Source organism: Zasmidium cellare (assembly GCF_010093935.1).
Source record: "Zasmidium cellare ATCC 36951 unplaced genomic scaffold M409scaffold_31, whole genome shotgun sequence".
Lineage (NCBI taxonomy): Eukaryota > Fungi > Ascomycota > Dothideomycetes > Mycosphaerellales > Mycosphaerellaceae > Zasmidium > Zasmidium cellare.
In genome coordinates this window covers 256,170-279,757 of record NW_022986975.1, presented here as the reverse complement: position 1 = coordinate 279,757, position 23,588 = coordinate 256,170, and the positions used below count along the sequence as shown (strand labels likewise).

Sequence of the window (23,588 nt, the reverse complement as noted above, 5' to 3'; positions counted from 1 at the left end):
GGGCCTTGTAGATAGCATGAGTGTGTGAGACGAAGTCCGACGGCAAGACATGGAATACGATGAATGCCATCTACGGTGTATATGGAATGAAATCATGCCAGCACAGATGAGTCTGAAGAATTGAAACGGCATTATTCAAATCCAACGCTTCCTCAAGATGTGTTCTTTGTACCTCGCCAAGTATTCGACCTCTTCACGTGGATTCGGCGAGCGGTCAGTGCGGAAGTCTGTGCTGGAAAAGCAGGAGATGTCTCACGCTTTCCATCGCTGTTTGCTCCATCTTCTCCATCAACATCGCTCACCGCTCTTGACCCTCCTCCCACCTCGAGCTCTGTGAACTTTGATCAGACTTTCGCTGTCATCGAGTAGACGAGCCACGATGTCGACAGCTGCGATATTGACGCAGTTCGGTGCTCAAGCCGAGAAGGAGACACCATCCGCGAAAGACCAGTACCTTGGAAGATTCAACTGAGCAACAGAACATGAGATGCTGTGCTGTGCTGTGCTCATCAGAGCCCACCAATCGCCGCGTCTGCGAGAGCTATCGATTGAATTGGGAGTTTTGGTGGACGCCAGTTTGAGCTTGTTCGCTTTCAAGCGGCTTTTTTGGGAGACCCACTCGTAAAGGAGCATAGCCACAGCTCTCTTCGTGGTGGTGCACTGTATGCATGTGTCCCTTTGTGGTAATTCTGGACCGCACTGACTTGTAGACGTTGACGGTTGACCAGAGGACGTGAATCTTCATGACAGAATTGGAGATGTCTGGAATGCGTGATCTGTTGCCTGATGAGTATGCTTGCGTTTGAGGACCGCACAGTTTATGGTACCTTGCTGACCGAAATGACAGCGTGAAGCCAGAGCACTACTCACTCACATTATCCGACCTACGCATCGAAGCGCCATGGACTTACTCCGGCCACGTGGAGATTGTCCTCCAGGTCAGACGAGCGACCCATACCATAATCCTCAACAGCCACGAATTGAAGATACATCGAGCTCAGGTCACCGTGCAAAACTCTTCCGATCCAGGGCCACTGGTCCATAGCAGTTCCGACATCTCGCTCGATGTCGAACACCAACGTTGCTCCATCCGCTTCGGCGTCGAGCTGCAGCCTTCGGTTCGAAACGTCACGCTTGCTATCTGGTTCGAAGGCTGTGCGAACGAATACATGGCGGGCTTTTATCGATCCCAGTATACGGCACCGAGTGGGGTGGCCACGCACATGTTCAGCACCCAATTCGAACCCTCCGAAGCTCGCCGAGCGTTCCCATGTTTCGACGAGCCCGCCTCAAAAGCGACGTTCGACTTGCAGCTTGAAGTGCCTTCGAATATGACCGCGTTGAGCAATATGCCAGTGAAGACGTCGAGGCCGTCGGATATCGATGAGCGGACGATTGTGACGTTTGAGCGGAGTCCGCGGATGAGCACTTATCTTCTGTCGTGGGCGGTTGGGCTTTTCGAGTTTGTTGAGCAGAGCCTGACGCGCAAGCGTAGCTTGGAGCCGTTGCCGATTCGGGTCTATACGACCCAGGGCCTTAGCCAGCATGGGAGGCGAGGCTTGCAGGTGGCGTGTGATGTTGTTGAATATTTTTCTGAGGTACGTTCCTTTCAGTTTTGTGGGGAGATGAATGGTGCTGACCGGTTAGATGTTCGATATTGAATATCCTCTGCCTAAGCTGGATCTGATCGCCGTTCATGAGATGGTGAGTATCATCTATTGTCGTTGCAATGAGTCTAGCCTTGATGACGGCTAACGACATCAGTCCGATGATGCGATGGAGAACTGGGGCCTAGTCACGTTTCGACCGACGGCCCTCTTATACAACGAAACGACATCCGATCCAAGCTACGTCAGCTACATCACCTACATCATCGCCCACGAACTCGCCCACCAATGGTTCGGCAACATCACGACAATGGAGTGGTGGGACGAACTCTGGCTCAACGAAGGCTTCGCTACTTGGGCTGGCTGGTCTGCCTGTGATCATCTGCATCCCGACTGGAAAGTCTGGGCTACGTTCGCCGCAGACGACATGCGGACCGCTTTCGATCTCGATGGGCTCCGCTCAAGCCATCCTATCCGGGTCCCTATTCCGGACGGTCGCGAGGTTGATTCGATATTCGACTCCATCTCTTACCTGAAGAGTGCGTCGGTCATACGCATGCTTGCCGCGAGGCTCGGTCTGCCAGCGTTTCTGAAAGGCGTATCAGAGTACTTGAAAACCAACGCATATGGCAATGCTACTGCCGTGGCGTTGTGGGAAGCACTTGAGAAGGCGTCTGGTCAGAAAGTGGTATCCGTCATGACTTCATGGATTGAAGACGTGGGATTTCCAGTTGTCACGGTCTCGAGAACGACCGACAACCAGATCCACGTGAGACAAGAGCGCTTCCTCCTCGCGGGCGAGCCGAAGCCAGACGAGTCGACTACCTTATGGAACGTGCCAATGCAAGTACCGACTCGAGAGGGGATACGACAAGTCGACCTGACGGATCGGGATACTGTCATCGAGGATGTTAATTCAGACTCTTCTTATCGACTGAACGCGGGCCAGATAGGTTTCTACCTGACTCAAGTGCCCGCGGAAGAGTTTGAACGACTCTGCGACAATATCTCGACATCATCAATAGAGGACCAGATAGGACTTCTCACCGATGTTGCAACTCTAGCCATGAGTGGCCGTGGATCAAATACAACAGCAGAGGTATTATCCGTGATTTCTAGCTCGATGACGGCAAAGCCTTCATATCCGGTCCTGGACATCACATGGTTCTGTCTCGATCGAGTTCAGTCCATCTTCTCGGATGACGAGGACATTTCTGACGCTCTTGATGACTTCACACAAGACATCTTTGGTCAGGCAGCGTTAGACTTGGGGTGGACAGTACAAGCGACTGATGATCACGTCACGATTAAGTTACGAGCTCTGGTCTTGTCAGCAGCGGGTCTGGCAGGACACGAAGAGACTGTCGAAGAAGCTCTCAAACTTTGGGACGAGTTTCGAAAGACAAAAGACACCAGCGTGATCCATCCCTCACTCCGTGGCAGCGTCTTCAGCATCGCCATGCTCTACCGGGAACTGGAAGCCTTCGACAGTCTCCGAGAGGCGTACACCAACAGCAATGCTCCAGACACCCGCGAAATCATCGTCGAAGCCATGAGCGTCGTCCAGACACCCGAGCTCACCCACAAATGTCTGACCTGGGCCTTGCAGGGTGGAATGACAAGTTCCGACACCAGCGACCTCATGACAGAACTCGCGAAGAATCCCGCCGCCCGCGAGACCGTCTGGGTCTTCATGCGCGAGCACTGGACCTCGATCCTCGAACGACTGGGTGGCTCCTCGGCGGTCATGGAGCCTTTGATTCGGAGTACGCTGCAGACGTTTACAACCCGGGAGCGTCGTGAGGAGGTTGAGGCTTTCTTCACGGGGAAGGATACGACGGGGTATACTCGTGGACTGGCGATTGCGCTGGAGCGGATTGGGATTAATGCTGCGTATCGGGAGAGGGATGGGGAGGTTGTGAGGGACTGGTTGGAGGAGAATGATTATCTCGATGATGAGTGAATGTGAGTGGGTTGGGTTGTGAGGAGGGACTCGCAACTATCGCCGGAATGGATGAGTTGTTGGCGGGTATTGCCTTGCAGCATTTTCACCAACAAGAGCTTGGCTGGTGATGAATGTCAACTCGACACCCACGGGGCCGGATAGCCGTGAGATACTACGTTTGGCTCTAGCTTGCAGCACGTCTTGCGCGTCAGCTCTTTCTCCGCCGAATGTAACCGATATGGCGCTCGTGGGTTTCTAGCGCCGAAGCAACTGAGGTGGCTGGGACGGACGAGGTTGCTGCAACGAGCAGCCTTGTCCAATTTCATGACAACATTCCGTCCCTCCCTCATTGCCATCATTAGCATGGCTTCACGAAAACAAGCATGCCTAATAAGCATTATCGATGAGGAGAAACACGAATTGGCTTTCACACCTGCATGTGGCACAACCTGGAAAGGTTCGCGACCCCTCCAGTAAAGGCTATGGATCCTTGGCGTCGTCTGTACGAGGCGAGAGCTGGAGCCAGTGGTCGGCCTGACGGCCACATGGCTGTTTGAGCTTGATATGTAGCCGCAGGATAACAATGGGTGTGGATGCATAATTGATGTGATTAAGAAGTGTGATATAGGTCCGTTGAAGACGAGAGGTGGGCGTTTTGTCGTTGTTTGAGGTTCGTGGGTGGACTTTGTTGACTGCTTTAGTCGTTGGTAGCTCGCCGGTATTGTTGCTTGGTCACTATTGTGTGAGGGGAGGCCGACGACAATGCCCGAGAACGCTGCGGCTTCGGATGAAGCCATCAACATGGCCGATATAGTCGCACAGGAAGAGAGCACGCCTGCAAGACCGTCCAACGACAAGCCTACCTTTTCTCAACAAGAAGTACCCACCGACTCCAAGACCACTCCGAGCAAGATCGCAGACGAAACATTCATCTACAACGCCGACGATGAAGAAGACGATGACTTCGACAAAGGCGAGATCAACAACCTCCACCGCCCAGCCCAGAATTCAGATGTGCTCACTCGAACAATCCACGTCTCCGACGACCCTTCGATGCCCGCCATAACGTTCCGGTCTATGTTCCTGGGTACCGGCCTGTCCATCTTCGGCGGCGTCCTCTCGGCCATCTATTACTTCAAGCCCCAAGAGATCTCGCTATCCCCCGTCTTCCTCGCTGTTCTGGCGTACCTGCTCGGCGAAGCTATGTCGCTCTTCATCCCCCGTCGTGGAAGAATAGGAAGATTGCTGAACCCGCATGCATTCAACATCAAGGAACATCTCGCCATCACCATCATGGCCAGCGCATCGGCCGTGTCGGCACTAGGAATCCAGGTCATATCCGTGGAGCGACTGTACTACAACAACGAGCTCTCCGCCGCCGTGAGCATCTTCCTGCTCCTCTCCTCGCAATACCTAGGCTACGGCATCGCAGGCCTGATGCGTCGCACCATGCTCTACCCCAAAGCCATGCTCTGGCCCGCCAACATCCCCATCAACTCCATGCTGGAGAACCTGCACTCGCGCTCCGAAGACCACTCCAACCGCAAGCCCCTCCGCATCTTCCTCTACGTCTTCGCCGCCATCTTCGTCTGGGAGATCTTCCCGCAGTGGATCTGCACCATCCTCACCGGCGTTAGCATCTTCTGCCTCGCGGACCAGAACAGCACTGTCTTTACACACATCTTCGGTGGAGCCGCCGGCAACGAGGGCCTCGGCCTCCTCTCCCTCTGCTTCGACTGGCAGCAAATCACCGCGCCGACCTCGCCGCTCTACTTCCCCATCAGCAGTCTGATCAGCCAGGGGATCGGAATCACGGGGTGTATCATCCTCTTCGCTGGCGTGTATTATTCGAATGTCTGGAATGCGTTGGATTATCCTTTCCTGTCGCAGCTTGTGTTTTCGAATTCTTCGACCGCGGGGAATCCGGTGCAGTGGAATCAGACGTTGGCGATTGGCGCGGATTCGAAGATTGATATGGGGGCGGTGGCGCAGCTTGGGCTGCCGGCGTTTTCGGCGACGAATGCGTTGAATATGATGTTGACGAAGTAAGATTTTCAGGTGGAAGAGCGAAAGGAAGGTCCGCTAATGTGATCCAGCATGTCCATGGCGGCTGCTATTGTGCACTTGTTCCTGTGGTATCCTCGCGAGGCATGGGAGGCATTCGCGTTTCTCGACCCACGGAATCTGCTCAAACTTCGCCATATCAACCGTCTGCCGGCTGCCATTCGCCGTGCCTTCGCAAATCGAGGAAAACCAGATGAGATGCGAGACAACTACGATCCGCATTACCGCTTGATGCTTGAATATGCTCCTTGTCCCGATTGGTGGTACGGCATCGTCCTGCTGTTGTCGGCAGTCATCGCGCTCGTCCTCATTTACAAGACTGACACGACACTACCGTGGTGGGGATTCGTCATCGCGGCCATGCTGGGATACGTCCTGATTGCCGTCCTGGGAGCCATGCAAGCGATCACCGGCGTTCCCTTTACCAGTCAATCTCGCGTACAGATGATTGGCGGATACATTCACCCTGGATACCCCGTCGCTAACATGTACTTCTCCCTCTACGCCTACAACGCCCTCGTCCAGGGTAAACTCCTCGCGCAAGATCTCAAACTCGCACAGTACGGCCATCTCGCCCCCCGAGTGACCTTCTTCGTCCAAATGTGGGACACCCTCCTCGGCGCGCTCTTCAACTACATCATCGCCAACGACGTCATCAAGAACCAAGCAACAATCCTCCTCAGCGTCGAAGGAACCAACATCTGGTCCGGCGCCAACCTGCAACAATTCAACTCCCAAGCCGTCGCCCGGGGCGGGCTCTCCCGCCAACTCTTCAGCGTCGGCGCCCAGTACGAATGGGTGACCCTCGTCATGATCCCAGGCCTCTTCGTGCCCCTCCCACTCTGGCTCGCCCACCGCCGCTGGCCGAATCTAGGGCTGGACAACATCAACACGTCCGTTACGCTCTTCTACCTCTGCTACCTCAACGTAGGCGTCAATTCGTCCATATTCATGTTCTTCATCATTGGCTTCATCTCTCAGGGATATATCCGGAGGAGGTATCCGAATGTTTTCGTCAAGTACAATTACCTTATTTCGGCGGCGCTGGATGGCGGGTCCTCGGTTATGGTTTTTATACTGTCGTTTGCGGTGCTGGGCGCGGCTGGGGCGGCGGTGCAGTTTCGTGAGTACTTACATCTCTCTATTCCTTGTATAATGTGTGCTTTGGCTGACTTCAATGTTTTCTTCGCAGCGAAATATTGGGGGAACAATGTTGATGGGAATCCGGATCGATGTGCTTCGGCTAATTGATCAAGTCGATGCTGAGAATCTTTGTGGTCACTTCGATCGTGGGAGTTAGTCACATATAAATGGAGATTTCGAGTTTCGTTGATTTGCTAGTGTTCTCTTTTTCCATGTGAAGTCCAAGGTCACATGGCGTGCACGGACTTCTCGGGCGGGTCGGCTCCCACGCTCGCCGTCTTCCTTCCTTCCCCTCCAAACAGCGACCACCACAGCTACATAGCTACTTGCACCTCTTCCAAAGGTTCAACACTGTACTCCCATGTCTCGTGATCTCGAAAACAACCAGATACTATCATTCTTTGCAGATTTTGGCTAAGTTGTCCCGACTAGAATCGCTCTACACAACCTCGCTCTTCCGGCCGAGCGTCTCCAAGGAAGACTACGTAATCGCGTACCTGAATCCCCAAGCGGCGTCCATCGAACACAGTCCAGCCATTGATTCGAGCACGCGACGAACTAGACATCCATCAGTCGGCCTCGAGACAACGCCATGTCGCAAGATACAGCCGTGCCGCCGGTCAAGGTGCTAGTGGACGAGAAGGCAAAAAGCGACACCGCCGTCTCCGCCGACGAACCTTCCTCCGCGGCAACTGAAGGGACAACTTCAACAACGACAGCCACGCCAAACAGTGCGACCACTATGGCTTCATCGCCAAATCTATCTCCTGCGGCTTCGCCTCCGGTCTCACCACCTGTATCGCCTCCAGAGGGACGGAAATCACCAAACGAGGACTACTACTCATCTCGGGGCAAATTTGACCGACTAGGGAATCCAATACCCGAGCATCGACGACGACCAAGCGCGATGGCTTCGGTGTATGGGGGTAGCAAAATCAGACTGCCTGGAGATCTGGGCGCGAGGGATCCCAGAAGGCCAAAGTCTCCTGCACCTGAACGACTTCCTGGAGACCTTGGGCCGAATGATCCTCGTCGGCCGAAGTCCCCAGTACCCGGAAGTGTCAATAGCAGCCCTGCGCCTTCATCCCATCATACCAGACATGCGAGCGATGATGGGGGTGTTAGACTGCTTCAGGATCCTGAGCCTGAGCATCATGACAGCGATGACGACGCCGATGCGGATAACGACAATGACACTGATGCAGACGAGAACCAGCGAGGTCGGGGTAGGAAACGACCTGAGCCGGGCCGTACTACATCTGGAAAGGCTGTCAACGTGCGTGAAGACGACAGCGATGATTCAGAAAAGGAGTCTCAATTTGTGGATGCCAAGAAGCCTGATCCGACAAAAGGCGAGAGCATGCGCTCGTTCATTAAAGACTCGAGAATCAGAATATCAAGCCCGGGCATGACTGGAAGGCGACGAGTGCATCCTTCCACTGCGTTTGACGCGGCACCATCGGGTGCTTCTACTCCCATGCATTCAGACGACGAATCGCAATCAGAATTGCGAGCTGCGCAGAAATTGTCCCTCGCCATGTCGGCTATTCACAGCACGCCTTCGGCCCACAGAGTGATCCGCCAGATCATACGTGGCGATTTCGAACAATTCCAGCGAGAGGCCGAGGACGGTAGGAAACGACAGAGGATGTATCTTGTGGCCACGGATATGTCGCCCGAGGCCGAGTACGCACTTGAGTGGACTATTGGAACTGTGCTCCGTGATGGCGATACTCTGTTTGCTGTTTACGCTGCTGATGAGGAGTCTGTTGGTGCCAGTGACGAGCGAGACGGTGGTGGTGGTGTGGAGGTTGGTCATGGTGCGGAAAGTGTCAAAGACACTGCTGGGATTCTTAAGGGTCTGCCTGTCATCAACCAGGCTGTACCCAACTCACCTGGTCCCTCGCCATTGTCGAGATCTAGCTTGGGCGGATCCTCTCAAGACCTTCGCAGTCGGAGCAGAGGTGTCTACTCATCAGCGGAGACCGAACGTCGCAAAGCACTCGAAGGAATCACAGAACGCTGCGTCCGACTTCTGCGAAAGACACGACTACAAGTGCGCGTGGTTGTCGAAGTCTTCCACTGCAAGTCTCCCCGCCACATGATCACCGAAGTCATCGACTTCCTCTCACCCACCCTCGTCATCATCGGATCCCGCGGTCGTAGCGCGATGAAAGGCGTCCTGCTGGGAAGCTTCAGCAATTATCTAGTGACGAAGAGCTCAGTCCCGGTCATGGTCGCCCGCAAGAAGCTCCGCAAGCATAGTAAGCCTGTTCGGAACAAGGATGGTCTGGCGGTGCCGTACCAGGGATCTGGAAGGAGCGGGAGGTTGAGCAATGTTATTGAGCTACCGAAGAATAAGGGGTTGAGAGTCAAAGGGTGGGATCAGGTTGGGATTGACTGATTGACTAGAGGGGAGGTATGCTTGGACTTGTCGCTATCGATGATTTCGGAATCAAGATTTTTTGGTATGTCCATTACTGGATGCGTTTCAGAAGAGAGGTGGGTACGTTCAGCAGTTCTTCCTAGTGTCGTGGGCTTGGAGTGGAGGCTGGCTGTGAGAACCTGCATATTCGACGATGTGCGGTCCGGTCGAGAATCGATAATGGGATATGAGAGGACTGGTCAGAAATCAGGCTACGTACGAGAGCGGCAGACCAGGACTGGCTGAAGTATCTCACGGAGCAAAGCATGCATCAGGTCAAGCGCCGACAGACTCAAAGCATCTTGCGAAGCAGCTGTCCGAGTTGAAGTTCACAAGGATACGCGCAGAACAGAACAGTCCACTCTATGCAAAGCATGATTGCTCCGTGGGATCGAAACAGTAGCAGTCGCGGAAGTCGAATACTTCATCATACGTGCTCGCTGCTTTGCCACCGGATTCGAACAAGCTTGCGATCCATATCAGCCTCTCCCATTGGCGAGTCCGCCACGTATCCGAGGCAAGATCTGACTGTCACATGTCAAAAAGAGCGCGAGAAGAAGTGAATGACTTCACGCCAGAGATCCCAGATCGCGTCCCGGATCTGTCCGAGGCTGCCGACGTCGGCTCGTCGCCTTCGAAGGGCTGGAGGTCACCGTGGCTTGTACGCTGTCCACAAAATTCAGAGTCGAGAGCTCCATGGATTCCTCGTGGAGAACGCTCAAACCCTTGTGATATGGTGGCTTTCGCCCACGCCATCCCCGTTCCTGGTCAGAGCAAATTTCCTCGACCTCACACGCTCGACGTTTTCTCGGCAGAAAACTTCCAGATCCACTTTCACTGCCTCTGACGCCTTATCGGCGACGATGATGGCCTCTCCGATGATGCCTTCTGTGAGATAAGCCGGGAAACCGAGGTTCGGCTATCGCCAAACAATTGTTCGCGATGGCGAGCCATGCAACGGAGAGCGTGGACGTGAAAGATATCCTTTCTCTAAGGTAGGGACTATCTCATTCCCCTGTCTCCCTCTCCTTCCTCTACACACACGCATAAACGCCACGATGTCCTCCACCATACGCGACTACGCCAGCGTCCGCCGCGCCATCGCCTCCCTCCTCAAACAGCCCGAATACGACGACGGTTCCGCCGGCCCTGTCCTCGTCCGCCTCGCCTGGCACAGCGCAGGCACCTACGACGCCTCCACAGACACCGGCGGCAGCAATGGCGCAGGCATGCGCTACGAAGCAGAAGGCGGCGACCCGGCCAACGCCGGCCTCCAACACGCCCGCGTCTTCCTCGAGCCCGTCAAAGCCGCCCACCCCTGGATCACATACTCCGACCTCTGGACGCTCGCGGGCGTCGAGGCGATCAAGCAGATGGGCGGGCCGGATATCGCGTGGTGGCCCGGCAGGACCGACTACGTCGACGACAGCAAACTGCCGCCGCGCGGACGGCTCCCCGACGCGGCGCTGGGCAACGACCACCTCCGTGCCATCTTCTACCGCATGGGCTTCAACGACCAGGAAATCGTCGCCCTGTCCGGCGCGCACAACCTCGGCCGCTGCCACGCGGACCGCTCGGGCTTCGACGGGGCGTGGGTGAATAATCCTACAAGATTCTCGAATACGTATTTCAAACTCATGCTCGAGCGGGAATGGCGCGAGAAAGTCCTCGATAACGGCGTGCGGCAGTACGTCTACTACGACGAGGACGCCGAAGAAGAACTCATGATGCTGCCGACGGACCTCGCTTTAATCTCGGATAAGTCGTTCCGGCCGTGGGTGGAGGTGTACGCGCGGGATAAGGAGAGGTTTTTTGGGGATTTCGCGAGGGTTTTTGGGAAGTTGATGGAGTTGGGGATTCGGAGGGGGGAGAAGGGGGAGGTGGTGAATACGGATAATTTGAAGGGCGGGTATGTTAGTGCGCCGAAGAAAAGTGGCGTGCCGGGGCGGGAGGGGGAGAGTGATCGGTTTGGGGAGGCGGAGAAGTTGAGGAAGGAGAATGAGGCTGTGAGGGCGAGGTTGTAATAGGTTTTGGATTGCGGAATTGGTTTTGGATGATACACATTCTAGATGGATAGATCTCGGTAGAGATAGACTGTTAGAAGATAGAGCATCGATCGATCGATAGAGCATAAGACGGCGATTCATGGATTGCGAGGCCTTCCCATACTCAAACTGTCATTCTCGGGGTATTCGCAATATCCAAAGAATCCGACATTAACCATTTCCAATCGCTACCCTCCAACGCCATGCCGAAAGAGAGGAAGAAGACAGCACCACATCCAACCTTGTCTCTCATCCATCCTGTCATCTTTACTCCTCATAAGCCCCAGCAATCGCACCAGCATCAATGGCTATTCCAGCATTCACCACCGCCCCCACCTCCTCCTTCCTCTCACTCACCACAAAATTCATGTTCTCATGCACGTAAAACCCCACGACCATCTCATCAAACGGCTTCGCAAGGCTGCAGGGTTGGAGGTTGAAGCGCAGTAACGTCTGTGACACACAATGTCAGTCTCCTAGCAAAAGTGTATTGCCTCAAAACAGAAGGTGTCACAACCAAGAACCCAACAGCGTGGGAAGCCTTCTTGCTTGCTTTTGCGAAACGTACCTCAAGAATTGCTTTGTTCAACTCCATCGTCGCAACACCGCGTCCCAGACATCCGAAACGCCCATACCCGAAACACAACGACACCGTCTCCGTCATGCGCGTGATGCGGTCGCGTTCCTTCTCGCTCGCATCTCGCGGCAGCCAGCGCTCCGGGCGGTAGATTTCGACGTCCGGACCGAAGATGCTCTCGTGCCGCATCATGCCCCAGCTGTTCCAGCCGATTTGCGTGCCTGCTGGCGCGAATTTCTCGACGCCGTTGACTTCGATCATGGCGCCGCCGTCCGGGACCCGTTTGGCGAGGAGGCCGGTGACGGGCGGGTACATGCGGAGGCCTTCTTTGATGCAGGCTTGGAGGTAGGGGAGTTGGCGGGCTTCGGAGTCTTTGATGATGGGGCGGGTGATGCGGCCGGTTTCGATGGCGGCTTTGGCTTCGGCGAGGAGTCGTTCGAGGATTGGGGGGCTGGTGGAGATGAAGTGGAGGGTTAGGCGGAGGGAGGAGGCTGTGCTGTCTGATCCGGCGGTGATTTGTGTTAGGGTCTCGCTTTCGAGTTCGCCTTGGGTGAGGCCCTTGTTGATGAAGGCGCCTAGCATGTCTCTTCTTACGACTGGCTTGGTGCCGAAGCGTTCTCGAACTCGATCAGCTGCGAAGCCCATTACACGCCCGAGACCTCGCTTGTCAGTGGACTTGGGCAGAGCATACTTTAGCAAAGGTATCCGAAGAATGTTAGTCAATTCGGTATACACGCCAAAGACTATGATGGCCGGCAAGAAAGTGGCGAGGTTCTCGATATATCCGAAAGGATCTTCATCGTTGTCGAGAAAGCCAAAGGTCTGTCCAAAGGCGATCTTGGAGATGACATCGAGGGTGAAGTATGAGGTCACGCGGGCGAGATCGATGATCCTGAAGACACCTTCATCAGGCCGATTGAGATAGCGTTCTTGGACCAGGCTGTGCATCTGGAGCAACTTCTCATCGACATCCTGTTCGAGGTGAGGGTTCTCCTTGCCTGAATAGCCAGGCGCCATGCGGCCACGAATGTCGGCATGCTTGCGCTCGTCAATGTACGAGGTGATGTTCTCCCGCTCAGGATGGAGTTTGAGCGCCGCATACCAAGGTCCTCGAGTGAAAGGCGACCGAACAGCATTCATCCGCCGCATGAGTTCCGGATCCGAAGTGATCAGCATACCAGGCGCAATCCGGGCCGTTGGTCCTGTACAACTAGTGAGCCATTGCGCTGGTAGTCTCGCATCTGAAACAGCATGTTGTTGGGCAGCATTTTGTTGATGGGCAGAAGCCGAGACAATCAAGTGTCATTGGAGAGATAGTGATGGAAAATATCAATGCTTCCTGCTCGTCATACGGGAGCACGCATTTTGTACCACTTGATCGACGAATCGGATCTTGGACGAAGGTGACTCCAACCCCAAGCCAAGCGAGCTGATGAGGGAGAGAAATGCTTGCACTCACCGTACTTGCGGTTAATCTCTGTGAAGGTCTTGTTCATGTGTCCGCTGCTCTGGGTCTTGAGCAGCCACAGGCGAGACCAGCCTGCAGACCAGTGGCCTCCGAAAGCCTTGAGTGCATAGTAGCGGCGAATGCTTCGTACGACGGTGTAGATAGTAAGGAATGCAAATACTAGGAGCAGCGTCGAAGGGGCCATCGTGGCGGTAATGCTCGGTATAGGCGTCTTGAGTCTGGGGAACCGTGCTGTCGTTTCAAGCGGCGTGCAGCTGGAGGAAGTCGAGCGCTGTCAGCAATCCAGTCTGCTGGGACGAGGTGGATGTTCTGATTGCTCGGTTCAATTGTTGCAATTGCTGTGTTTGTTGGGGATGGCGAATGTGACCTAAGCGATATCTGGCGAGATGGTTCTGTTTGCTGTTGGAGTGGGCAATGATCGCGGAAAACACACGTGGTCTGGCTAGACACGGCATGCCATGTCGGCTTCCTGTGGCATCTCGTTCTGCAGGTGAATTTGTTAAAGCTGTGATGAGCACCAGAGGCGGGAGGATAGCATTAAATTCACGACGAAACGCGGCTTCTTCTCACCCCACTCCCCATGCGAGAGTGCCCAGTGAACGTGCTGCTGAATCAGAGGCCAGAGTCTATTGTGGCCGGCTCAGGAGCTTCCGTGGTGGCCGACATACGGGACTGACACAAGTTGAGACCATCGATAGGAGACGGTGAAGCGCCGACGATACCGTGCTGGTCCTCTCACCTCCACACAACCACGCGTGAGTGGTAAAGAGGCGTCTGTAGCGGCCTTCTCTCATCCATGGCAAACCGGTCCAAAAAGCGTAGAATCCCCGATCATGGACTTTAGGCACTCCACAGCGTCTCGTGCCAGGGTGAGTTCCTTGCTTCGCCGCGTGCTAAAGCTTCTCCCGCGTACGCTTACCTGCATCGCTTGCTACACCCCGGCAGCAGCAGCAACGCTACCGGTACCGGTACCTCTTCACTGTAGGTGTGATCAGAGACCGCTTGCTGATGATAGTGTAGTCAGGCCTCAACAAACGTGGCACCATGGCATGGTGGAATGTCTCAGGTACTGTGCCACACAGCTGTTGTGGTGGAACGTGGTCGCGTGTATTTAGCAAGTAGATGGCCTCTCCAAGGAAGACCCGGACACACTATTCTCAGCGGCGTTGAAAAGTCCATGGTCTTCGCCTCGGCGCACGCAGGCTTGCAGCAGCTTGGACAAGGATACAAAGCGAAGGACGGCAGGGTCAGTGATTGCCTGTGAAACACTGCGCACTTCAGCTGTTCGGCGGAGGGACAACGTCGGTTTGGAGTTGCGACCTTGGAAAGCAGCCACGCGTGCAGCCCGAGACTCCAAGTTTGGAGGCATTTGTGGTTGTTTCTGGCATTATCAAGAGATCAGACAGGAGACCTGACGATTGACGTGGTCGGGAGAAACTTTGGGTAGCGCCCTTGCAAACTCCAGCCGAACGCCCAGACTGCCGCTCGCTTGGGGATGGCGTCCGATGAGGACGGCCGCGCTGCCATTGACCGCGAACTGGCAGACAAACTGCGAGGACATCGAGATTTCGTCGCAAACGTTACTGGCAGTCAACAACGACAAGAGGGCGCAGCGAGGCCGGTGAGCCATGCATCCTCTGCGGCAACCTTCGACAGTGGGATTGTCCCAGATGCTGGAAGCGTTTACCAAGGGAATGAGCACGAGAAGTCGACAGAGGATGAGCAAGATGTAGCGATTGGCACAGCGACAACCGCTCAGGCGTCTGTGCAACAACATGACGCCGTGGATCTCGACAATCAGAATGCTGAAGAACAGCAGTTGGAACCAGATGTGCGTGGCAATCTGATGGCACCGTGCCAGGATATGTTAAGAGTTGGTCTGACGAATTGCGTGTATTGCAGGAGAATGACAGTGACTCTGCCCTGGGAAGTGATGTGTAAGTCGATCCGGATCGTCGTGTTGCCGAATCATTGCATTGACTGGTGATGCAGAGCGAGCGTGACAACCAGCTTAAGCGAATCAATCTGGAACTATCGCAAAGAGCATGGCCGTACTTACCACGGTTCGTCTTCATGTCGGTAGCTCGTCTCGTGTTCTGAACGCTGATCAGCCTGCAGCGTACAAGGATGGTAAATATATATTCCCAAACGAGTGAGGTCGAGACCGTCCCTGTTCGAGAAAGATGCCTTTGACTGAATGTCTCCAGTGAGCGAGAAGCCGATCGCCTCGATCTCCAACACCACCTCCTGCGCATAACATACGCCAACAAGCTATTCTTTGCACCTTTGCAGAACCCAAGACGATGCCTCGACATTGGCACCGGCACCGGAATCTGGGCCATTGACTTCGCAGATCAATTCCCAGAATGCCAAGTCACTGGCACCGACTTGTCACCTGGCCAGCCGACGATGATTCCTCCGAATGTCAAGTTCATCATCGATGATGCCGAAGATCTTTGGTTGTACGATGAGAAATTTGACTTCATCCATGCGAGGTTGATGTCAGGGTGTTTCTCCAACTGGCCGCAGTTCATCCAGCAAGCATTCGAGTGAGTCTCAGTCACACAACTCAAGGTCCTCTTCTGATCAGTGTGACAGGAACCTGGAGCCCGGCGGCTGGCTTGAGCTGCAAGACTACGGTCTTCCCGTCAAGTCTTTCGATGATACACATCTTGGTACGGATGTCTTCAAATGGGGCCAGTTGCTCTGCGAGGCCTCTCTGAAGATGGGTCGTCCATTGGGATCAGACGCAAGTGAGCAGTTTCAGGGCTGGATGAGGGATGTTGGGTTCGTCGATATCCAGGAGAAGATGTTCATGTGGCCCATCAACACCTGGCCAAAGGATCGATTCATGAAAGAGCTTGGACGGTGGAATCAAGTCAACATTGCCGAAGGATTGGAGGGCTTCTGTCTCGCGCTGTTGACCAGAGCTCTTGGCTGGCGAAAGGAGGAGGTCGACATACTTGTTGCAAAGACAACGACGGACCTCAGGAACAAGAAGATCCATGCATATTTCCCCATGCCGGTCGTCTTTGGGAGGAAACCATTTCCTGGAGAAGTCGCCTTCCAATAATGTGTGACCGGCATGTCACATGTAGCATTGGATCTGATGGTGGCGTAGAGGAGAAATCACATGCCTGGAAAGACACTAGCTTGTGTCAAAAGCCGGTGGTCAGTGAATGCTTTGTTGTCAGCCACTTCAGTCGGTGGCTGGGCGGCCACTCAGTTGCAGCCGGACAGCGAAGACGTGGCCGGTCGCATTGGGCTCTATACGTACTGTCACGCCACAGGTACATGTCGAAGAAAATTGTGCTGTACCAGTCGCGCAGAGCTTCCAGTCAGAGCGTAGTCGCAGCGTGTTTCCGTGAGATGCCGACTGTTTCCCGGCGACGTGCATGCCAGTTGATAAGCCGCCGCAAGCAGCTGAAAGAGACGTTTACCCCCAGCGCCATCACAGTGACCCCGCTGGTGCTGATAGTTGTCATCAAGGTGCAGCACGTCGAGTGAAGCGCGAGATTATTCCGCTGGCTGGTTGGTGAATACTGCGGTTGCCCGTGACAAACAAGGAAGGAAAGGTCGAGAAAGGTCGAGCGCTGATTGGACGAGCGCTCCTTCCCCAGAAGCTTCGCTGTGTTCGCGTCACTCGCAGTGGCTGTGACGCTAGTTGCCTGGCCGTCGCCGCCGCCCTCCTTCAAATAGACCTCCGCCTTCCACCGTCAACTTGCCCTTCTATTCTCCACTCCTGCACACACACACATCCGCTCGACACCACAACCACATCACCAGCTACCATCCACATCAGCAACACATCACACAAACACACCCTCTCGCAACCGCAAACATGCAGATCTTCGTCAAGACCCGTAAGTCGTACCCCGCTTCACGCCACCTGGCGCCTTGATAGCATCCGTTCATGTGCTGACATCCATCGCAGTCACTGGCAAGACCATCACCCTCGAGGTCGAGAGCTCCGACACCATCGACAATGTCAAGAGCAAGATCCAGGACAAGGAAGGCATCCCGCCGGACCAGCAGCGTCTGATCTTCGCGGGTAAGCAGCTGGAGGATGGCCGCACCCTGTCCGACTACAACATCCAGAAGGAGTCCACCCTCCATCTCGTCCTGCGACTCCGTGGTGGTATGCAGATCTTCGTCAAGACTCTCACCGGCAAGACCATCACCCTTGAGGTTGAGTCATCCGACACCATCGACAACGTCAAGTCCAAGATCCAGGACAAGGAGGGTATCCCACCCGACCAGCAGCGCCTCATCTTCGCCGGCAAGCAGCTTGAAGACGGCCGCACTCTCTCCGACTACAACATCCAGAAGGAATCGACTTTGCACTTGGTCCTCCGTCTGCGTGGTGGTATGCAAATCTTCGTCAAGACTCTCACCGGCAAGACTATCACACTCGAAGTCGAATCCTCAGACACAATCGACAACGTGAAGTCCAAGATCCAAGACAAGGAGGGCATTCCTCCGGACCAGCAGCGCCTCATCTTTGCCGGCAAGCAACTCGAGGACGGCCGGACGCTTTCCGACTATAACATCCAGAAGGAGAGCACGCTGCACTTGGTGCTGCGTCTCCGTGGAGGACAGTAGACGATTGATTCTGGGCATGCACGGAGTTTATGGGGATATTTGGTTTCAACCTGACACGACTTTGATGAGCACGGCATACCGCTGATTGAGCGCGGGTGCCGAAACAGCAAGTGCTGAATAGACAGCATCGACATGAATGCAGCGGCCTGAGAATGGCTTTCTGATCTGCAGCAACGTGTTCCATTTCTTTGTACAATCTTTCTCCGTGACTGCGTCCCATCACACAATCGCCTTCATTGTCGCACCACTCCAATGCTGAGCCGATGTCGGAGTTGCGATGATGCTGCGGTTGGCGAGCACCTCCATTTCGACAGCCTCCAAACCCTTGAACACCGCGCGCCTCTCCAGAGGTTGTAGAAACATCCAACAAAGTGCCTGTATGACTAACCGCGTGGCGATGCGCAACACCTGTTTGTTTGCCTCAGTCGCCGATGCCAAACACTCCAGCGGCTCTGCCCGGACTGCTCAAAGACTTGCACTTCTCACCTTCACAATCCACCACAACCACACCGACACGATGCACGCAGTAGGTTCCAATCCAGCACTGCTCTTCTAATGCCTTCCTACTTCTTTCACCTCAAACTCGAGCTGTATTCATCGCCCGCGACTACTGCGAGCAAGCGGCGCAAACTTCACCATCGACCAAGCTCCAGAGTCTTCACGCCTTCACCGGGCTCCGACATCTTCAAAACCTCTCTGCCTGCGCATCGAACAAGTAGGTGGACCAGCTACAGCTTCAGCAAAAGCACGAACGGGTACAACTCAGGCTCTGATCGCTCGGATTCGCCGCATCACCATACACTCTCCCCGCCGACTGAGCACACCGAATCGCACGGCGATGCGCTGCTTCTGCCTGAGCGGAGCCTGCGACTGAAGAAAGAGCCACCGGGGTCGCCACGAAGTACACCGAACGTCAAGCATTCGAACGAGGCCGCCGCCAAAGACTGGCGATACGACGCCGTAGAGATCGAGAGTATCGATATGGACTCCAAAGCAAAGAGCCCAGCAAACGGGGGACTACCCACCAAAGCGGTATATCTACCTTCAGACCCAAAGACAACAGACGTTGGATGGGGAGTCGTGCATTTGTATCGCGATGCGGAGGAGAGCTTGATACTAGACGAGCATGCCGCGCCGAGAAAGAGCCTGGGTCATGGTGAGCAGAACGGCTTCAGCCAAGAAGACTGCACCACTCTCTGCATACTCGCCGTTCCCTCATGGATGATGCCATCAGATCTGCTTGGATTCGTGGGCGACCAGGCACGGGAAGATGTATCACATTTCCGTCTCATTCGGACAGGAAGAGCGAACAAGTACATGGTCCTGATGAAGTTCAGATCGGCAAAGAGGGCTCGCGACTGGCAGAAGTTATACAATGGCAGACTCTTCAGCGCCGCAGAGCCTGAGAACTGCCATGTTGTATTCATCAAGAGCGTCGAGTTCTTGAGTCCAGACTCGGATGTTGGTGCTGGTAGTACCTTCCCACACAACACGAATGATCCTTTCACATCTACAGACAACAAGAGTACCAGCATATCAAGTAAACCCTTGGCGCCACCACCCCCGAATCTCCTCGAGCTGCCAACATGTCCTGTTTGCTTGGAGCGTATGGACGAGACTACAGGACTCCTTACCATTCTCTGCCAGCACGTCTTTCACTGCGCGTGTCTTGAGAAATGGCGAGGCTCGGGATGTCCGGTCTGCAGATACACACATTCACCATCGTACACATTCCCATTCCCGCGGCCAGAAGACGGAGCAGAAGGGGAGGGAGACTCGGAGCCGTTGTGCTCAGTCTGCGACAAGACTTCAAGTCTGTGGATCTGTCTGATATGTGGCAATGTTGGCTGTGGTCGTTACGACGATGCACATGCCTACGCTCACTACGAAGAGACGAGTCATTGCTACGCCATGGACATCAACACTCAGCACGTCTGGGACTATGCAGGTGATGGATACGTTCATCGACTCATCCAGAGCAAGCCTGCCCCTGAGCCAACTGGCAAAGGATTCATTGATCTCCCATCTCGAACGCGCCATGAGAATGAAGCCTTCAGGGCCGAGGGCGGCGACAGCGTACCGCGAGACAAGATGGAGAGCATGGCCACGGAATATACCTATCTCCTGACGTCGCAACTCGAAGGTCAGCGCCACTATTTCGAAGAACAAGTCGAGCGTGCAGTCGACAAAGCTGCCCAGGCATCAGCTCGAGCTGAAGAAGCAGCCATCTCCGCCAGCAAAGCTCAAGCCGAGCTACAAGAAGCCCGCACCGAACGACAAAGTATGGCAGATACTCTCTCACGGATGGAGAAAGCACTCGACAAGTCCGAGAAAGCACGCACCAAGTTTGAGCAGATGGCGCGCGACATGTCGTCCCAGCTTCGAGAGGAGAAGACGATGAACGAGGGCTTGCTCAGCAAGATCAAAGTCGCCGAAGAGAAGACCGAAGCTGCAAAGAAAGAAGCTGAGAAAGCCAAGGAAGAGAAGAAGGATCTGGAAGAGATGAATCACGATTTGACAATGTTCATCTCGAGTCAGGAGAAAGTCAAGGAGTTGCAGGCGCAGGGTGAGGAGGTTGTTGATGGGAGTGTGAGTATTCCTGACCCGCCACCAGCGAAGAAGGGGAAGGGCAAGGGGAGGAAGAAGTGAGCACATGAAGGCCTCGAGAGACTCAAAGATGAAAACTGCGTTCAAGCATCGGCGTTACGAGAAATGACCTTTGAGAAAGCGTATGATACCCATCCATAACACGATTCATGACAACATCCATCCAGCCATGCCGAACCCCTCTTCCTGAACACTATATCGGTCATCGTTGATATCCTGCACCACCATCGGCATGCCCGGTCCCCATCCGTGCCACAGCATTGAGCCGGCGAACACGTGGACAGCCAGACGTGCCGTATAGACGAGATTTTGTGCTCCTGTGCGACGGAGATCGTGATTGGGCGAGAACGTGCCTTTGGCATGAGGTTTTCTTGTACGACTTGTGGGAGGGGGTGACGGCGGTGAGAAGTTGATCGTGAAGGCGATTTGTGTCGCTGTGGTGAGAGGGGATGAGGGCTGAGGGTTCGCTTTTTGGGGAGGTTGACCGCTTAGTTGCAAGAGAGGGTCGGGGAGGGAGGTGAAGAGGTGCATTGGGTATGCTTGGTTGCAGTTAAGACGTCTGGATATGTTGTGTTTGACACTTGGTGGCTTGGAGGTTTGGGGAGCACGGAGAGGCGAGGAGAGGCTCTCGCGATGGCTTGATCTTTTGGCGTGATGTGTGTTCGATGGGGGCATGTTGTGCTTTCCTGTGGCTTTTGAGGCAATGTATGAGACTTCACTTCTTCAATATGTATGTGTGTTTCAGTCACCAGTGTGCTGGCACTCGGACTTTGCAGTCCTGCTTCTTCGCTCTATATCTCTCACGTCCGTTATATACACCACCTCCTTCACACCGGACGTTTCATATTCTCGTCTCGAATCATGTCGCGTGACCATCTTCACTTCCCCTATCCCTCCATGTACATCGTCAACGGCGGAACTTCCACCTTCCCCGCGGACGACTGCTTCAGCTTCTTATGCGCCTCGCACTCCGAATCGTAGTACTTCATATCCTCCAGATCTTTAAACTTCGTCCATGCAACGATCGAGTAGCCTTGACTTCGAGGGTCGGAGATGGTCTTGTAGGCTTGGATGTCGAGGATGTAGGGTTTGCCGTCCTGTTTTGGCACGTTCTGTGAGCTACTGCAAAAGTTTCGTTGTTTGGTTGATTCTAAGCACCTTCTGGTTCTCAGCCGCGAGAACTTTGTACTGGTCCAAGATCGGCTGGACATCAGCTTCGTTGATGACTTTGAAGCAGGTGATGCGTTGGATGGTCATGGTGCCGTTCTTGTCCTTGCCGCCGAGGGTGTATTCTTTGCCGGTGGGAGATGTGGTGAACATTGACGAAATGCTCGTGGGAGTGCGGTCAATTCAGCTCCAATGATCCTGCGGTGATTTCGCTTCCTACCTCGAGTAATCGTCTACATTCTGCAGTCGCCGGCCGGTCAGCGACACCTGTAGTGGACGGCAGATGGATTAGACTTCGAGCTATTGATGCCTCTCATCTTCACCGCTGTGGCTGCTTTGCCCCTCCTGGGTGCCCCCAGATGATGAATCATGAGGTCTAGAGATTGATGGTCTTGCAAGACGATGACTCTGCCGTCTGCCGTCGGCCGTACTGGCCGTTATGGCGATGTGTCTCGTCGGGAGTCGCGGTGTAAGCGAAGAAGGCGAGTGGAACATGGAGTTTCACTTAGGAGGAGTCGGTCCCGTGACTTTGCTTGGCATATCGGGCCATCTGCCGTTCGGTAATGCAGCTAGACGAGAGTTTGGTGCTCAACCCATCCACTGCCAAACAACAACAACGACACCCCCAATTTGAAACATTCACCTCCATTTTCGACTTCACTTGGATGCCGGGGGACCAGACGCGTCCATTTTCAACCCGGTCTTCATTCCACAGCGGCCGCGTCGAAACATTCACCTGCTAATTTTATACTGGCAACAGCTGCCCTGCTGGAGCGGGTCTCACCGCTTCGAACGTGCAGCAGGTAGACCAAGGATCCTTCTCCGCAATTATAAGCGCCATAGGCGCAAATGCCTCATAGCAGTGCGTGCCAGTCGTCGTCGTCGGTATCGGGCTCCAGGAGATATCGTGCTTGGTGGCACGGAGCCGGTTGTTGAAACGCCCAGCACATGCCTCCACGCGAGAGATGGGCCCGTCTTTCGACCCTCTCCCAGCACAATCACGTCGTCCACGTTTTACTACACGGCTAGAAGCCTCGCCAGCGCACCACACGCTGTCCGGAGACTTGTAATCGAGGCCCGCCCCGTCGACGAGGTACGGTATCGCAGGTATCAGACTACTGCTGCTGTGCTTCCCACTACGACCATGCCGGGAACGGGAAGGTTTTGGCTCACTTGGCTGCTCCAGCACCGATCGAGCGCTTTGCGTTGACGTGCATATCAGACCGTGGCCTTGCAGTTCTGCAGCTCGGTCTCAGCAAATGAGCGCATGCCGCAAATTCGCCCGGTTCATGCAACTTTTCCAATGCCAGAGAGAGCATGGGCATGTTGACGAGCTCCACTCCCACCGCCACCGCTGAGAATGCAATTGTCATGCACGGGAGAATGAGGTTGCTGGGGCATTCGCTGCTGCGAGGGCCTCGAGTTTTCGTCGTGGCGGTTTCGGTGCAACAGAGCGGTACGTCGCTGGTACTGCCCATCAAACCCACCGCCGCTCTGTAAACTCTATCCCACGGCATGTCGATGCGATTTGGCAGGAGCACCGCTGTCCGCTCCGGGGATTTGCCTCTGGTCTGGTTGGCGGGTCCTCGTCATGATGCTGGAGCTGCTGGACCCTTTGCTTTGGCATTGATGGCGGCAGTGGCTGCATCCGCTCGACGCTGTTCAGTTGACAACACATCAACCGCAACGCCCGTCCACCAACGACAGCCTGCCCTCGGTTGCGCACTGCCGCTCCCGGCATTCAGTCTCGTGTGGTTTGCTCGAGCTTGTCGCCAGCCATGGTTGATGATGGCCGACTCCTCCTCCCTCGCATTGCCCGTGGATCCAGCATCTCACCACCAGATCATAGCACAGCAGAATCCTGTTTGATGCACCCCCTCTCGTCCCGCGCGCCCACCGCTCACTGCATGGACGTCATGGCCCGTCTGATCGCGCGGC

General features: G+C 54.8%; 10 protein-coding genes across 10 annotated transcripts; 7 read left to right on the top strand and 3 right to left on the bottom strand.

Annotated features, from left to right (window-relative positions):
* Positions 1-758: 758 nt before the first annotated feature.
* Positions 759-3,570, top strand: M409DRAFT_68591 (uncharacterized protein; the record flags this gene model as incomplete). Its single annotated transcript, XM_033817908.1, has 4 exons — positions 759-790; positions 848-1,598; positions 1,648-1,704; positions 1,765-3,570. The coding sequence occupies 4 exons, from the start codon at positions 759-761 to the stop codon at positions 3,568-3,570; spliced, it is 2,646 nt and encodes an 881-aa protein (XP_033664205.1).
* Positions 3,571-4,314: 744 nt separating this feature from the next.
* M409DRAFT_68590 (uncharacterized protein) lies at positions 4,315-6,867 on the top strand (the record flags this gene model as incomplete). Its single annotated transcript, XM_033817907.1, has 4 exons — positions 4,315-4,431; positions 4,465-5,597; positions 5,649-6,739; positions 6,809-6,867. The coding sequence occupies 4 exons, from the start codon at positions 4,315-4,317 to the stop codon at positions 6,865-6,867; spliced, it is 2,400 nt and encodes a 799-aa protein (XP_033664204.1).
* Positions 6,868-7,351: 484 nt separating this feature from the next.
* On the top strand, positions 7,352-9,163 carry M409DRAFT_68589 (uncharacterized protein; the record flags this gene model as incomplete). Its single annotated transcript, XM_033817906.1, has 1 exon — positions 7,352-9,163. One exon carries the CDS (start codon positions 7,352-7,354, stop codon positions 9,161-9,163), a length of 1,812 nt encoding a protein of 603 aa, XP_033664203.1.
* Positions 9,164-10,242: 1,079 nt separating this feature from the next.
* Positions 10,243-11,208, top strand: M409DRAFT_26350 (uncharacterized protein; the record flags this gene model as incomplete). The annotated part of the gene is made up of 1 exon (XM_033808074.1): positions 10,243-11,208. The coding sequence occupies one exon, from the start codon at positions 10,243-10,245 to the stop codon at positions 11,206-11,208; it is 966 nt and encodes a 321-aa protein (XP_033664202.1).
* Positions 11,209-11,496: 288 nt separating this feature from the next.
* M409DRAFT_26349 (uncharacterized protein) lies at positions 11,497-13,458 on the bottom strand (the record flags this gene model as incomplete). Its single annotated transcript, XM_033808073.1, has 3 exons — positions 11,497-11,682; positions 11,798-13,008; positions 13,266-13,458. The coding sequence occupies 3 exons, from the start codon at positions 13,456-13,458 to the stop codon at positions 11,497-11,499; spliced, it is 1,590 nt and encodes a 529-aa protein (XP_033664201.1).
* A 1,311-nt stretch (positions 13,459-14,769) lies between these two features.
* Positions 14,770-16,347, top strand: M409DRAFT_26348 (uncharacterized protein; the record flags this gene model as incomplete). Its single annotated transcript, XM_033808072.1, has 6 exons — positions 14,770-15,105; positions 15,177-15,211; positions 15,267-15,337; positions 15,393-15,426; positions 15,482-15,823; positions 15,873-16,347. The coding sequence occupies 6 exons, from the start codon at positions 14,770-14,772 to the stop codon at positions 16,345-16,347; spliced, it is 1,293 nt and encodes a 430-aa protein (XP_033664200.1).
* A 768-nt stretch (positions 16,348-17,115) lies between these two features.
* Positions 17,116-17,876, top strand: M409DRAFT_68585 (uncharacterized protein; the record flags this gene model as incomplete). Its single annotated transcript, XM_033817905.1, has 2 exons — positions 17,116-17,137; positions 17,209-17,876. The coding sequence occupies 2 exons, from the start codon at positions 17,116-17,118 to the stop codon at positions 17,874-17,876; spliced, it is 690 nt and encodes a 229-aa protein (XP_033664199.1).
* Positions 17,877-18,431: 555 nt separating this feature from the next.
* Positions 18,432-20,525, top strand: M409DRAFT_68584 (uncharacterized protein; the record flags this gene model as incomplete). The annotated part of the gene is made up of 1 exon (XM_033817904.1): positions 18,432-20,525. The coding sequence occupies one exon, from the start codon at positions 18,432-18,434 to the stop codon at positions 20,523-20,525; it is 2,094 nt and encodes a 697-aa protein (XP_033664198.1).
* An 845-nt stretch (positions 20,526-21,370) lies between these two features.
* On the bottom strand, positions 21,371-21,803 carry M409DRAFT_57595 (uncharacterized protein; the record flags this gene model as incomplete). The annotated part of the gene is made up of 2 exons (XM_033813679.1): positions 21,371-21,595; positions 21,642-21,803. The coding sequence occupies 2 exons, from the start codon at positions 21,801-21,803 to the stop codon at positions 21,371-21,373; spliced, it is 387 nt and encodes a 128-aa protein (XP_033664197.1).
* A 592-nt stretch (positions 21,804-22,395) lies between these two features.
* M409DRAFT_57594 (uncharacterized protein) lies at positions 22,396-23,167 on the bottom strand (the record flags this gene model as incomplete). Its single annotated transcript, XM_033813678.1, has 2 exons — positions 22,396-22,765; positions 22,824-23,167. The coding sequence occupies 2 exons, from the start codon at positions 23,165-23,167 to the stop codon at positions 22,396-22,398; spliced, it is 714 nt and encodes a 237-aa protein (XP_033664196.1).
* Positions 23,168-23,588: the final 421 nt, after the last annotated feature.